This window comes from Branchiostoma floridae, chromosome 6 (assembly GCF_000003815.2).
Source record: "Branchiostoma floridae strain S238N-H82 chromosome 6, Bfl_VNyyK, whole genome shotgun sequence".
In the NCBI taxonomy this organism is placed as follows: domain Eukaryota; kingdom Metazoa; phylum Chordata; class Leptocardii; order Amphioxiformes; family Branchiostomatidae; genus Branchiostoma; species Branchiostoma floridae.
Genome location: NC_049984.1, coordinates 4,881,412 through 4,893,822, shown reverse-complemented (window position 1 = coordinate 4,893,822; position 12,411 = coordinate 4,881,412). Strand labels below are relative to the sequence as shown.

The 12,411-nt window shown below is 44.5% G+C and overlaps 3 protein-coding genes across 3 annotated transcripts in view; 1 reads left to right on the top strand and 2 right to left on the bottom strand.

The window, feature by feature from the left end:
- LOC118418309 (hydroxysteroid 11-beta-dehydrogenase 1-like protein) overlaps nt 1-5,073 on the bottom strand; it is a 6,543-nt gene extending 1,470 nt beyond the window's left edge. Inside the window, exons 1-5 of the mRNA XM_035824167.1 lie at nt 4,946-5,073; nt 4,158-4,288; nt 3,351-3,462; nt 2,505-2,723; nt 1,354-1,520 (exon numbers count right to left, since the gene is read on the bottom strand). Coding sequence (XP_035680060.1) covers nt 1,354-1,520; nt 2,505-2,723; nt 3,351-3,462; nt 4,158-4,288; nt 4,946-5,033 — 717 coding nt within the window. The 5' untranslated portion in view covers nt 5,034-5,073. The remainder of the gene's footprint in view (nt 1-1,353; nt 1,521-2,504; nt 2,724-3,350; nt 3,463-4,157; nt 4,289-4,945) is intronic.
- Nucleotides 5,074-6,168: 1,095 nt separating this feature from the next.
- Nucleotides 6,169-7,829, top strand: LOC118418307 (leucine-rich repeat-containing protein 15-like). Its single transcript, XM_035824165.1, has one exon. It carries the CDS (start codon nt 6,171-6,173, stop codon nt 7,665-7,667), a length of 1,497 nt encoding a protein of 498 aa, XP_035680058.1. The 5' UTR covers nt 6,169-6,170; the 3' UTR covers nt 7,668-7,829.
- An 83-nt stretch (nt 7,830-7,912) lies between these two features.
- Nucleotides 7,913-11,177, bottom strand: LOC118418311 (hydroxysteroid 11-beta-dehydrogenase 1-like protein). Its single transcript, XM_035824169.1, has 5 exons — nt 11,090-11,177; nt 10,665-10,795; nt 9,645-9,756; nt 9,103-9,327; nt 7,913-8,702 (listed from the first exon to the last, which is right to left on the bottom strand). The coding sequence occupies exons 1-5, from the start codon at nt 11,175-11,177 to the stop codon at nt 8,536-8,538; spliced, it is 723 nt and encodes a 240-aa protein (XP_035680062.1). The 3' UTR covers nt 7,913-8,535.
- Between the last annotated feature and the right edge of the window lie 1,234 nt (nt 11,178-12,411).

Genomic DNA, 12,411 nt, shown 5'->3' with positions numbered 1-12,411 from the left:
TCTCTTATGCCCACACTCTATACAGTTCTCCTCCACATTTAGAAAATTGCATCTTCTTCTGTTTAAGTTCAAGTTCAACCATGATTGCCAACAGGGTAAAGGAACTTGTACCGAAACTTAAAACTCAGTACTATACAGCTCTAGAAACACCACAAAGAGTAATAAGCAAACTCCAATTATACCTGACCAACAGATATATAATCTTGTACACTCCCGTCATCTGGCAAACTGTCAGTGCCACTAAGTAACCTGATACATTGAAGGTGGCCCAGGCCAGATGATGGTTCTACACCCAACCATAATCTGTTTTTAAAACCAAGCAGATATTGGGAGGATGCCCCAACCACACAAAAACAGGATCAACCTATACAGTATCAAGTTCAAGCACTAGGAGGCCCAAAATCAAACCTGACCACCAGGACACCACAAACAACTCACGTACCAAATAGCAACACAATGGTACCTTGCGTTCCGGAGATACAGCGCACGCCCCGTGCCCGCACAAAAGGTAACCTAAAATGTCAAGTTCAAGCACCAAGGGCGCCAAAATCAAAATTGAGCATTATTCAGCCACCGCCGACACATGTGCCAAATATCATCGCGCCAGCACCAGCCGTTCAGAAGATATAACTCCGGAAACACCCCTCTCGGACACAAAATTCGACCTGCCGGGTCAAGTTCAAACGCGACAAGGCCCAAAGTCAATCCTAGGCAACAGGCAACAACCCCCCACCCATGCACCAAAAATCGTCGCAATCGCGCGTATCGTTCCGGACACACAGCGCCAAAAGTGCCCCAAAAACACCAAATATGCCACCTGCAATGTCAAGTTCAAACGCCAGGAGGCCCAAAATCAAACCTGAGTGTTAGGCTACCACCCCCAACCCACGTACCAAAAATCGTCATGCTCGCACCATCCGTTCACGAGATACAGCGCCCTACATCCCCGGCTACCGAAAAGTTCCCACCAGCATCAAAACCATACCTGCATACATGCAGGTAATAACTACCCACATGCCAAAATTACTCTCCAAGTAGAGGTTCGGCACCGGCTGTTTTTGGACGTGCTTCTAGGTATTTTGTAAGGTTTTCTAGTACTGTTTTCTATATGCCTGCAGGCCATGACGAAAACATTCCAAAACAGAAAGCACGACAAAATGCCTAAAACACATCCACAAACAGCCAGAGCCGAACCTCTGCAGGGAGAGGAATTCAAAGGGTGAAATAATTTAAGCAAAAGAAATCCAAGATCGTACAACTTCGCAAAGTACCGAGAAGAACCCGGTCTTGCCTTACAGGTGCCAACACACGAACACAGACAGAAACAGTACGTCGGAGGTGAACCTGTCTTACCTTCACGTGATCTATGACATTTTGTGTTTTGATGAGGCCCAGTATGGCGAGTGTGACGGACACGTCCTGCTGGGCTTTCATCAGTTCCACACGGAGAGAGCTGAAGAACCCGTCCAGGGCGAACTTCGCGGAGCAGTAGTAGGTCACATTGGGCCATGGTATCTTTCCTGGAGTACAGGCAGGGAAAGGTTAGCCTACGTCGAAGACTTCGAGCGGGGATGGTTTTTGCAAAAATAGGCAAATATATCAAGGATTGCTCTGCTATTAGAAAGAATACCGTAACTAATGATTAGCCCACTCCATTGTAATACTATATCAAAGAATTATGTTGCCCTTATTGTTATGTTGATTAGCTAATTAAGCTCTATTCTATACCTCTATTTTGTACTTTGTGTAATAGTTGTTGCCATACATTGTATCATGTACAATTGTCGTGCAATAAAGTTCTTCTTCTAATTATTTGTGTGTGTGTGTGGGGGGGGGGGGTCACTTATGCCGGGAAAGGGAGTTTGCTGAGAAGGGACTTTACGGTGGAAAGGAGTTTGCCCCGTCTCGAGACGGGGCTAGGTAAAGGTAGTTCCATAGCCTTTTTAAGGCCGTAGGCAGTGGGTTGTCTTTAGGCCATGGTATTGGAAGGTGGAGCCCATCCCTCTCCTTCCACCTCCCTTTACCTCCCTAACCGAAGTCAGGTACCCATTTTTACACCTGAATGGAGTGAGGAAAGTCGATCGTGTAAAGTAAACTATCTTTCCCAAGGGCACAAGACCGGTGACATAACAGGATTCGAAACCAAGACAACAAAAGACACAAAACGTTTAAGAAAAACAATATTGAGCATATTTTATGTGTATTTTATGTGTCTTTCCCGCAAACGGCCGGGCCCCGTTTTGGAAATGTGTTTCAAAATGGAAATAATTTTATCATATATATATATATGATATAATTATATATATATATATATATATGTACTTGTTGGATCACCTTACCCCACTGCTGTACTTCATTTTATTTTATCTCACATTGTTTTGTCCTTTGTATGATTTATTTTCAAATGTGCCACTGTTGATGATGATATTAGCTTTGCTACAGTACATCTGCACTGCGTCTTGTTTACTGATATGTATACCAATAAAATTCTTTTTTTAATTTACCCCAAATGGAAGAAGTCACCACGATGCGCCCGCTGCTCTCCTTCAGCAGAGGCAGGGCCAGGGAAGCCAGTCGGACGTAACTGACCAAGTTCACGTTCAGGAAGTCGACGAAGTAGTCCGTATCCGGGTCCTGGTCCCAAGACGGACCCGTAAGCAATTTCTCCTGCATTTTCGGCCGACTCGACCCGACGTGGTTCAGTACAAGGTAGTCTAACCGTCCTGAAGTAGAAATATACGATTTTAGGCCACAGCAAATAAACCATATGGATAACATCCAATGTAGACTCCATATTCAATGCGAGAGTGCGAAAGAAAACAAGATAGGTAAAAAGAAAAGATACTTGTGGCAAGAGGTACAAGTACAATCAAGGCTACTACACATACAATTTCCCACTTTCGTACTTGTCATGTTCACCATTCTCGTTTTTTTTTAAATCAGGCAAAAATTGATGAGCGTGCTGATGCCATTCATAGAATTTACTTGCTGTGGCCTTAGTTGGCTTTAAGTTCCTTATACTGCTTGTATAGCATGAAGTTCACACATAGCAGATTCTGCACCTCTTCTCATGCCAGGCCCGCCATCCAATCACGTCGCCTCTTGGCCGTACGCGGCGACGTGATTGGCTGGTAGCTTTCCCCCCAACAACAGGAGGGGGAGTATCTGGTTGGTTGATGTTTATTCAGTTCTAATGCGGCAAGAAGTACGGAACGCAGGCCTCTACGTCAGCCTCGTCACTTGACATCTACAATCTGAGGGCCTGATATGACAGCATGATTCTTTGAAGCCTTTCAACAGGTGTTAAATCAGAATTCGTTTGAACTGTTTACATCTATTTTTTGCCCTACCGAATTTCTCCTTGGCTGTTTGAATGGTTCTCTCACAGTCCTCCGCCTTCCCCATGTCCCCGGCCACGTAGTGCGCCTCCTGGGCTCCCAGAGACTTCGCCTTCGCCACCACCTTGGAGATATCAATTTGGTCATAATAGAATCAAAACTCGAGTATGCAAATCGTTCACTATCTTTTAAAAACCAAATTTATTGACCATTCGCTGAAGATAAATCCTCATATAGCCTGCTGGGTGCCAGACCTTTTCCGGGGCAATACACAGGTCAACAGGCTTTAGGGCCAACATGCCCCCAAGGAAGAGCCTAGAGTCTAGCCTGACTAAAATCGCGCCCCTAGTGGCCGGCCCTACAATTGCCGCTGCATTAACCCCAGCCAGTGACAGGCCAGTCTAGAGTCCTGTCTTATCACATGTAGCTTTGGTCCGCTCCCGAAGGTCGCCACCCCGCAGACTTTGTTTCAACAGAGATCGACGCTCGTTTTTACACTATACGTAGGTTTAAGAAATGCAATTCATCTTCAGTGTAATTATTGCAAAATTATTTGCGTTAAAGGGGCCCAAAGCAATATTAGACAGATAAAAACACAAAAACAAAGTCAATGTTTTGGTCCTTTTTTACATTATAAATTGAATCTATCTTCTTGATCTTACAATGCGCAGTAATATTCACAACGTATGAATGCCGTGATGACGTCCCGAAATACGCGCACTTCCCATCGCTGCTTGAGTTATTCGTCATTGCGTTCAACTTTCTGACGAACCCAGAAACCCGCTGATATGTTACCCGCAGAACAACTTCAAGGCTCACCTCCTTCAGCCTTTCCTCCCTCCTGGCTGTGATGAGGATCTTTGCTCCCAGCCGGGCGTACTGGTACGCCATCTGTTCGCCGATGCCGGAACTGAAGCCTGTGATGACGACAGTTGCCCCCCGCAGAGACTCTGGGGTTATAAGATTACCAAGGTCAAGTGTAATCGACGCCTGGTTTTGTAAGGCTGGTTTTATTTATTCTCTGGCCCTTCTGAAATATTTCTACAAGGGTTTGTCAACTGTTCAAAAACCAACACTGCGTCATAGGGCATGCGGCAACAGAGCATACACACACACACACGCACACACACACGGGAGTAGCTGGGCCAACGATCGCAAGGAGAAAAACGTAATTTAGTGTTGTTTTTCTCTGCGGCAGATTAAAATAAATTACGTTTTTCTCCTTGCGATCGTTGCCCCAGCTAACACGGGAGATGCCGAACTAATGCTTCCTATATGGTCCTTTTTAAGATGCACAACACAACACACAGAGAAGGACATCAGCAGAGTATACATGTGCAGATAATTCGCAAAAGAAATGATTATAAAAGGTTACATGAGATCCATTCACCTTGAAAAATTGTTTTCGACTCGGACTCTCTTTTTACTCAACTAGCCCGTGGTATGAAACAAGAAGTTATGTTTGACAAATTAGATTGACAACTTACAGAATGGGCGTTTCGCCATTACTACAGTTGATCGTAATGTATGCACCAGGAGTGCCGATAATTTTACGTAATTTGCCACCCAGAAGTTCACTCCTCCCTCCCCGTGATCCCGAAGCTCACCTGGATCGAAGCCATCGTAGTTCCAGTAGATCCCGACGGCTACAGCACCAAGTAACACCGTCAAACTACCACAAGCCAGACGCGACATTGTTGATATTCACGTTAAGGACATCTACATCTACATCTACATTTTTGGACCCCCAAGGTCTCATTCCTGTATTACTCCGAGTTAAAAGAGTCCGTGGCCAAAAATGATTGGGTGTCAAAAGCTTGTGCTTAGGTGGATGATAAATTCCCTTTCATCGCCCCCACTTGACATCAGAAGGATTTGAGATGAAAGCTTGTATATTACTGCTATGATCATGTCGGAAAGTTTCGTAACGCCATCGATTTGCGGACGTGTACGTTCCTTTGTTTTGAGTGCTGCGGCCACAGGTCTTTTTCTGCTCAAAAGGCCCTCGGGCGGCTATCGGGTACTCGCAGTTTGAAATCCGATAACTATAGTTGACTCGGCTAGATTTGGGTGTCATTTTTTTTATTGCCTAACGAACTAGTGCACTTGCAATAGAAAGCAAAACATCTCCAGAAATACTGCTTTTTAATTGGATTTGCGGGCATAGAAGTTGTGTGATTTAAGCTGTATTCCGGGACGGCGAAATTGTGTAATGAGACCATAATTTGAGTGTGAACTTTTCTGATTGCTACCAGCTTTCTGATATCTAGATCTGTCCATGCTGACAGGAAACTGAATACGCTCCTTGGTCTCTGTTGAAGTGAAGCTTTGACGCCCAGCAAATTTGTCCAAAACCGGCACAGCATGTGCCATATCCAGGGACAATGTCCTTGACCGCATTGGCACCATTTACAGAATCAGGGGTAGGGCTATAGAAGGGTAGCCTGGGTACCATCCGTATTCTACCGGGCCCCGGTAGAATTCGGATGGTACCCAGGCTAATAGAAGGGATAGGTTAGACAGGATTGTGAGCTGTTATTAACAAGATTATCAAAGGCTGTAAATTATGCCCTGATATATTTATTTATCAATGCTCTGGTTGCATTCATTGTCTTCTGATTGGTTACTAACAATTCCTGTCAATAGTACAAGAAAAGTCTTGTAGATATTGATTGTGCAAAACAATATTTCATATTCTGTCAATAGTGCAAAGAAATTCTTATTGAACATCTTGTCAATAGCCTCGGCCAATAATAATTACGTAAATACAACTACATATTCAAATTTCAGGGGCCCAAGTTCAATACCACGTTACTGCAGGCTACAGCGATAATGTGGATGGTACTTACAGGGATCACTGTTCATGGACAACCGAAGATTGCCTGTGACAGCGAGGGGGATGAGAGTCCAGCCTGCATCTGTTGGTCCGAAACTGTGTCATGCCAAGACGCCGACTTGACAGCTGTTCCTTCTGATATTCCCCCGGACACCATCGTCTTGAAGCTCTCCAGAAACAAGATATCGTCGCTTCCCAAGATAGTCTTTGGTTACCTTCCTCAACTGTCCACACTAAACTTGCGTTACAACAAAATGTCCTACATAGAGGCAGGCGCTTTCGATGGGTTGGGCGGTAGCCTCCACGAGCTTCACCTAAGCATAAACGACCTAGCGAGTTTAGAGGAGGGCGTGTTTAGAAATCTAACATCGTTGGAGTATCTGGATCTTGTTGACAATAAGATATGTACCTTGAGCTCAGGCATATTTCGCGGTTTAACAAGTTTGGACCATATTCTGCTGGATGGGAATAGGCTTTCAAGTTTGCCCGCCGACGTTTTCTCTGACACACCCTCCTTGGGAACGGTACATCTGGCCAGAAACCGTATAAAGAACCCAGAAAACGTTTTGCCTTCCCTTCCACCAAATATAACGTCCTTGGATCTGAGCGGGAACGGTTTGGGGAACTTGGAAACGGCAGCGTTTATCGGTTTTCCTCGTCTCTCGACTCTCCGTCTGAAATCAAACAACATTTCATTTCTCCCGCAAGACGTTTTTCTTGGTCTCGAATCCCTGATCTCTCTTTCCTTGGACCACAAAAGTCTTGTCGAGCTTACAGGAAACATGTTTAGTAACCATCCCTCTCTGGCAATTCTAAGTTTACGCAACAACGAGATTGCAACAATCGAGGTTGGGCTTTTCAATCGATTCCCAAGGCTATTGTTCATCGATCTTCAGTCTAACAGGCTGGCCTCCTTGCCCCCCGGTACGTTTGCTAACCTCTCTGTTCTCAGAGAAATTGGACTGAACGACAACAAGCTAGAAAGTCTGGATAAAGACATATTCAAGGACCTTCGGCACCTCCAGACCATTCGCCTTGAAGACAACGAGATCAAACGTCTTCCGTCTGGAATTTTTAGTGAAGCAAACTTGGAAGACCTGTTGATTCTGAATCTTCACGAGAACGACCTGACAGTCATAGAAAACGGCACGTTTGACAACCTTCCGAGCATACAATCCATTTCTCTGGAAGAAAACCTACTGATGACGGTAGACTGCGGGATGGTTCCATCTCAGAACATGTCGGCGTCGCTTGGGTACGTGAAAGTGACGTGTACATGTCAGTTCAAACCGCTCTTCGACTGTCCCAACTTTGCATGGCTCGGAGAGAAGACGCTCTGCGTGCGGACTTTACCGAGATCTCTAGCGTTATGGCAGGTGCCGTTACTGAATGAAATCTCGCCAGACAGCCTGGCTTGTGCTGGTGCGGGTTCTAGTCGCATGGATCTGATTGTTTTGTTTATTCTTCTGTTGTCTTCTGTTGTACTGTTTTAGATACCTGACGCTGCCTTTGAATATCTCATTAGGTGGATAGATTTTATGGTGTTTTTTTTTTTAATTATATCGACATTTAACGTTACAATAAGAACAAACTAACTTTGTATGCAGAATAACAGAATGATGATACATGTAGTTGTAATATGGGAAGATAAAGTATAGTAAATTAATTGACACAACAAAGTACAGGGACGTCCGTAAGGTCTTTTACAATAACTATATAGGTACATTCAAGTAAATATAATCATTCTATTGCAAGTGAATGGATTGTCCTTTCTCATGTATGACAGTATTTTCATGATAGCAGAAAGGTGAATAACTTGAAGTGTGTATTACTCGTGGGTACTCCATATTGAAGACATGACATAACAGACTAAGAATCTCACAAGGGCAGAAATTAATTATTAGTCATTGCTTACGCATCTGATATTCCATTCGGTCTATTAAGTGTTCCCATAATCCGTTGCGTTTTGTATTTCTCCAAGAGGACGCTGGAAATCCCGAGATTCGAGATCAGCAAATGCTACTGTCATTTTTTTCTTTCTTTTTTTGCAGTTGGTCTTCCCGCATGAGTTGATAAAGCAAATAAAGATTCCTTTAATATCTCCGTCTGAAGCAAACCCGTTTTCTCTTTTTTCTTTGATGAAAAGAAAAAAAACAGTTTCCTAGCTTTCATATAGTAAGGTTCTTTTGGCACAACCAAGGAGTGACTTACTTCCAACGTTTCGATGTCTATCAGATCAGACACCATCATCAGGGAAGAATGAGGCTACCCTGATGATGGTGTCTGTCACTGTCTGATAGACATCGAAACTATTTGAATAATTGTCAACCTGATGAGGCTATTTATGGAGTTTCCTAGGTGTTATTGATAACAATATTGTCCAGGACCTGCGGCAACAGAGCCCTGAGTAAGGTGATAGGCCAGGTGTAGGAGGGATAGTAGACCTCCCGGGCCCGGGTGGCTCCGCCTCGGACAATGGCCATGGCTGCCTCGTCTACCGGGGCGGCAGACTTCACAATGTTCTCGTTCTGCAACGAAGTTGAGAAGAAAGGTTACATCAATCCAGTCTTTAATTATTGTGGTGCCCCCAAAATGGCCTGGTTTTATATGAGCCTGTTTATATTCACCTCAATAACTGCACACAAGTCCATTCAAAGGAAGGCTCCGGCTATTCTTGGACGTGTTTTGAGGTATTTTTTGGCGTTTTCTATTAATTTTGTAAGGGGGGAGGAGTGTAAACTACTAGTACCTTTCCCAAAGGGCACAAGATCGGTGACATGACGCCATGATTCGAACACAAGGCAACAAAAATGAGACAAAACGTTAAAAAAATACTCTTGAGCATTATTTGTGCGTATTTTATGTTTCTTTCCCGCAAACGGCTGGGTCCTGATTTGGAAATGTGTTTGGAAATGGAAATCATTTTACCCCCAATGGAAGAAATCACCACGATGCGTCCGCTGCTCTCCTTCAGCAGCGGCAGGGCCAGGGAGGCCAACCGGACGTAACTGACCAAGTTCACGTTCAGGAAGTCGACGAAGTAGTCCGTATCTATATCCGGGTCCTGGTCCCAAGCCGTACCCGAAAGCAACTTCTCCTGCAACTTCGGCCGACTCGACCCGACGTGGTTCAGCACAAGGTAGTCCAACCGTCCTGAATTTAAAAACAAACAAACGACTTGAGGCCACAGCAAATAAACTATAAGGATGACATCCTTTACAGGCTCCTGTCCAAATTTAATGCAAGAGAGCGAAAGAAAACAAGATAGGTAAATAAAGATTTAAACAGGGTGGATAGAGATACGCGAACAACCAAGACTACCGCGCGATATATTTCACAGTTTGGGGTACTTATTCACAAGAGAAATTCTAGTGTGTGTGTGTGTGTGTGTGTGTGTGTGTGTGTGTGTGTGTGTGTAGGAATGTGTGTGTGTGTGTGTGTGTGTGTGTTTTCATGTATTTTTGCCCTACCGAATTTCTCCCTGGCTCTTTGAATGGTTCTCTCACAGTCCTCCGCCTTCCCCATGTCCCCGGCCACGTAGTGCGCCTCCTGGGCACCCAGAGACTTCGCCTTCGCTACCACCTTGGAGATATCACTTTGGTTATAATAGAATCAAAACTCGAGTATGCAAATCTTTCGCTATCTTAAACTAAAGTAGTGATCATTCGCTGAAGATAAATCCTAATATACCCTGGGTAACACTAACAGACTGTTTGCAGGGCACTACACAGGCCAACTCCTCGGCTCTAGGGCCAACATGCATGCCCTCAAGGAAGATTCCGATTCTACAAGATCCTACAACAGGCCTAGCTTAGAGTCCAGACTTATGACATATAAGTCTAGCCGCAGAATTGTTTCAAACAGAGATCGACGCTCGTTTTTATACAATACGTAGGTTAGTAAGAAATAAAATTCATCTTCAATACGTGGGTTATTACAAAATGCGTTAAGGGAGCCCAAAACAATTAAAAAAGTCACCGTTTTGGTCTTTTTTTACATTATAAATTGAATCTTCTTACACAACGTATGAATTCCTAAGTTGAGAACGTCTTGAAATATGCGCACTTCCCACCGCCTCTTGTTCGTTGTTCTTCATTCCGTGCAACAATCCGACGAACCAAGAAACCCGCTAAAACTCGGAGACATGGGAGTTTTCTTTTGCACAGCAAGTTTTTCTCACCTGCTGACGTTGAAAGATTAAAGAAGCAGTCTGGATAAGGAAGTACACCCCAGTAAAGAATCGGGACGAAGGGGGGGGGGTACTTAGCCACGCTTGGGATAGTGTTCTCGTCGCAAAAGCGCCACCTATATCGGCTATATATAGCGCGAAGCAGAACTCCTGTTAGAAACTTTATTAAAAGGAAGATGTCTGACAGACATGGAAACGTCAGCAGGTGGGAAAAACTGGTTGTGTAAAAGAAAACTCCAATGTCCTATGATCTACCAACCTGACGAAATTATTTTCGGAAAATTGGAGGACATCTTCTCACCTCTTTCAGCCTGTTCTCCCTCCTGGCTGTGATGAGGATCTTTGCTCCCAGCCGGGCGTACTGGTACGCCATCTGTTCGCCGATACCGGAACTGCAGCCCGTGATGACGACCGTTGCCCCCCGCAGAGACCCTGAAGTTTACCAACGTCAAGCGTAATCGATATTAAAAACCATCGATGGGTTCTCTGTTTTTTTAAGGAATGTTACTGTTGTGTCTTATATTAGGGAGGTTGGTAAGGGTTGGGAAAACAATAGTTCGATAACGTGCCTTCTAGTTCACACGCAGTACAACCCCTCTACTCTCCAAGCAGAGGTTGGTGGGATAGCTGACAGAAAAAGACGGTATATAAGAAAAGATCACGACTTTCCCCGCCAACCTCTGCTCATACACACACCTGGCCGTCCCAAGTGATCCTGAAGCCTACCTGGATCGAAGCCATCGTAGCTCCAATAGACCCCGGCGGCTACCGCACCGAGTAACACCGTCAGACTAACCCACGCCAGACGCCACATTTTAATATTTGAACTTGTGACTAGTCTCAAAGTTCACGATGAGTAAGCACTATTGACTTAAGCTAAGGGCACAACCCGCCGTACGTGCAATTTGTCCGTACGTTTTTCTGAAAACGTTCAGGCTGTACAAGGCAGGCGCGTCGCCCGTACTGGCACGTACGGGTGGCGAATCCGCAGTCCGATGGCACAGAAAGTCTTGTCTGCATGTACGGCGTGTCTGCGTGCTCCAAATTCCGTCGGATTCCCTACGAGTTCGTACGGAGGCGGTACTTACCACTTACGGATCCCAAAGATTGCCCACGTTTTGGCACGTAGACAGCACGTTTTTGCACGTACAGCGGATTGTGCCCTTTTGACATACGACAGCCTTGGAACTCATTGTTTTGGTATGTGCGTCGAACGCAATTCTAGACTACGTCACATAGCAATTACTCAAGAAACTGGATATGATTTAATTTTGGAAACGGTCAGAAGTTTCAGACGCCCAGCTTTACCTGGCCTTTCTTATTACCTGGATGTCTAACCTTCATCGACGCATTTGTAGACTAGTTGTAATTAATCATTGATGATGTTGGACGAACAAAGAAAAATAACTTTTCGTAATGGAGTTTAAACAGTAATTATACACATACGATGTCAAGTTTCTCACAGAAAATACGTCAGTACTAGATATCGGCAATCACACACAACTCTCTCGCGTCACATACACGCATCCATGGGTCAATGCAAGGTAGGAAAAAACTTGGTCTTCAATTGTTCGGTCCTCAAATTTATTTCTAAATCAGTGTTTTTCAGTCAATGTAAGCGCGCCGACGTCCTTTCATTACACAAATTCCGGCCCAACAATTATAACTTGATATCCATGCTATATTCTGGTTCTGGTTCACTCCTCTGATCGCTTCCCTGTCGCTCGTTGAATAAGGTCGCCAGGGAACTAATCTCCAAGCAAATCTACCGGTGGCAAGACACGTTCTCAGAGAAATTGGACTGAACGACAACAAGCTAGAAAGTCTGGATGAAGATATATTCAAGGACCTTCGTCGCCTCCAGACCATTCGTTTGGAAGACAACAAGATCAAACGTCTTCCGCCTGGAATTTTCAGTGAAGCAAACTTGAGAGACTTGTTGATTCTGAATCTTCACGAGAACGACCTAACAGTCATAGAAAACGGCACGTTTGACAACCTTCAGAGCATACAAGCCATTTCTCTGGAAGAAAATCTACTGATGACGG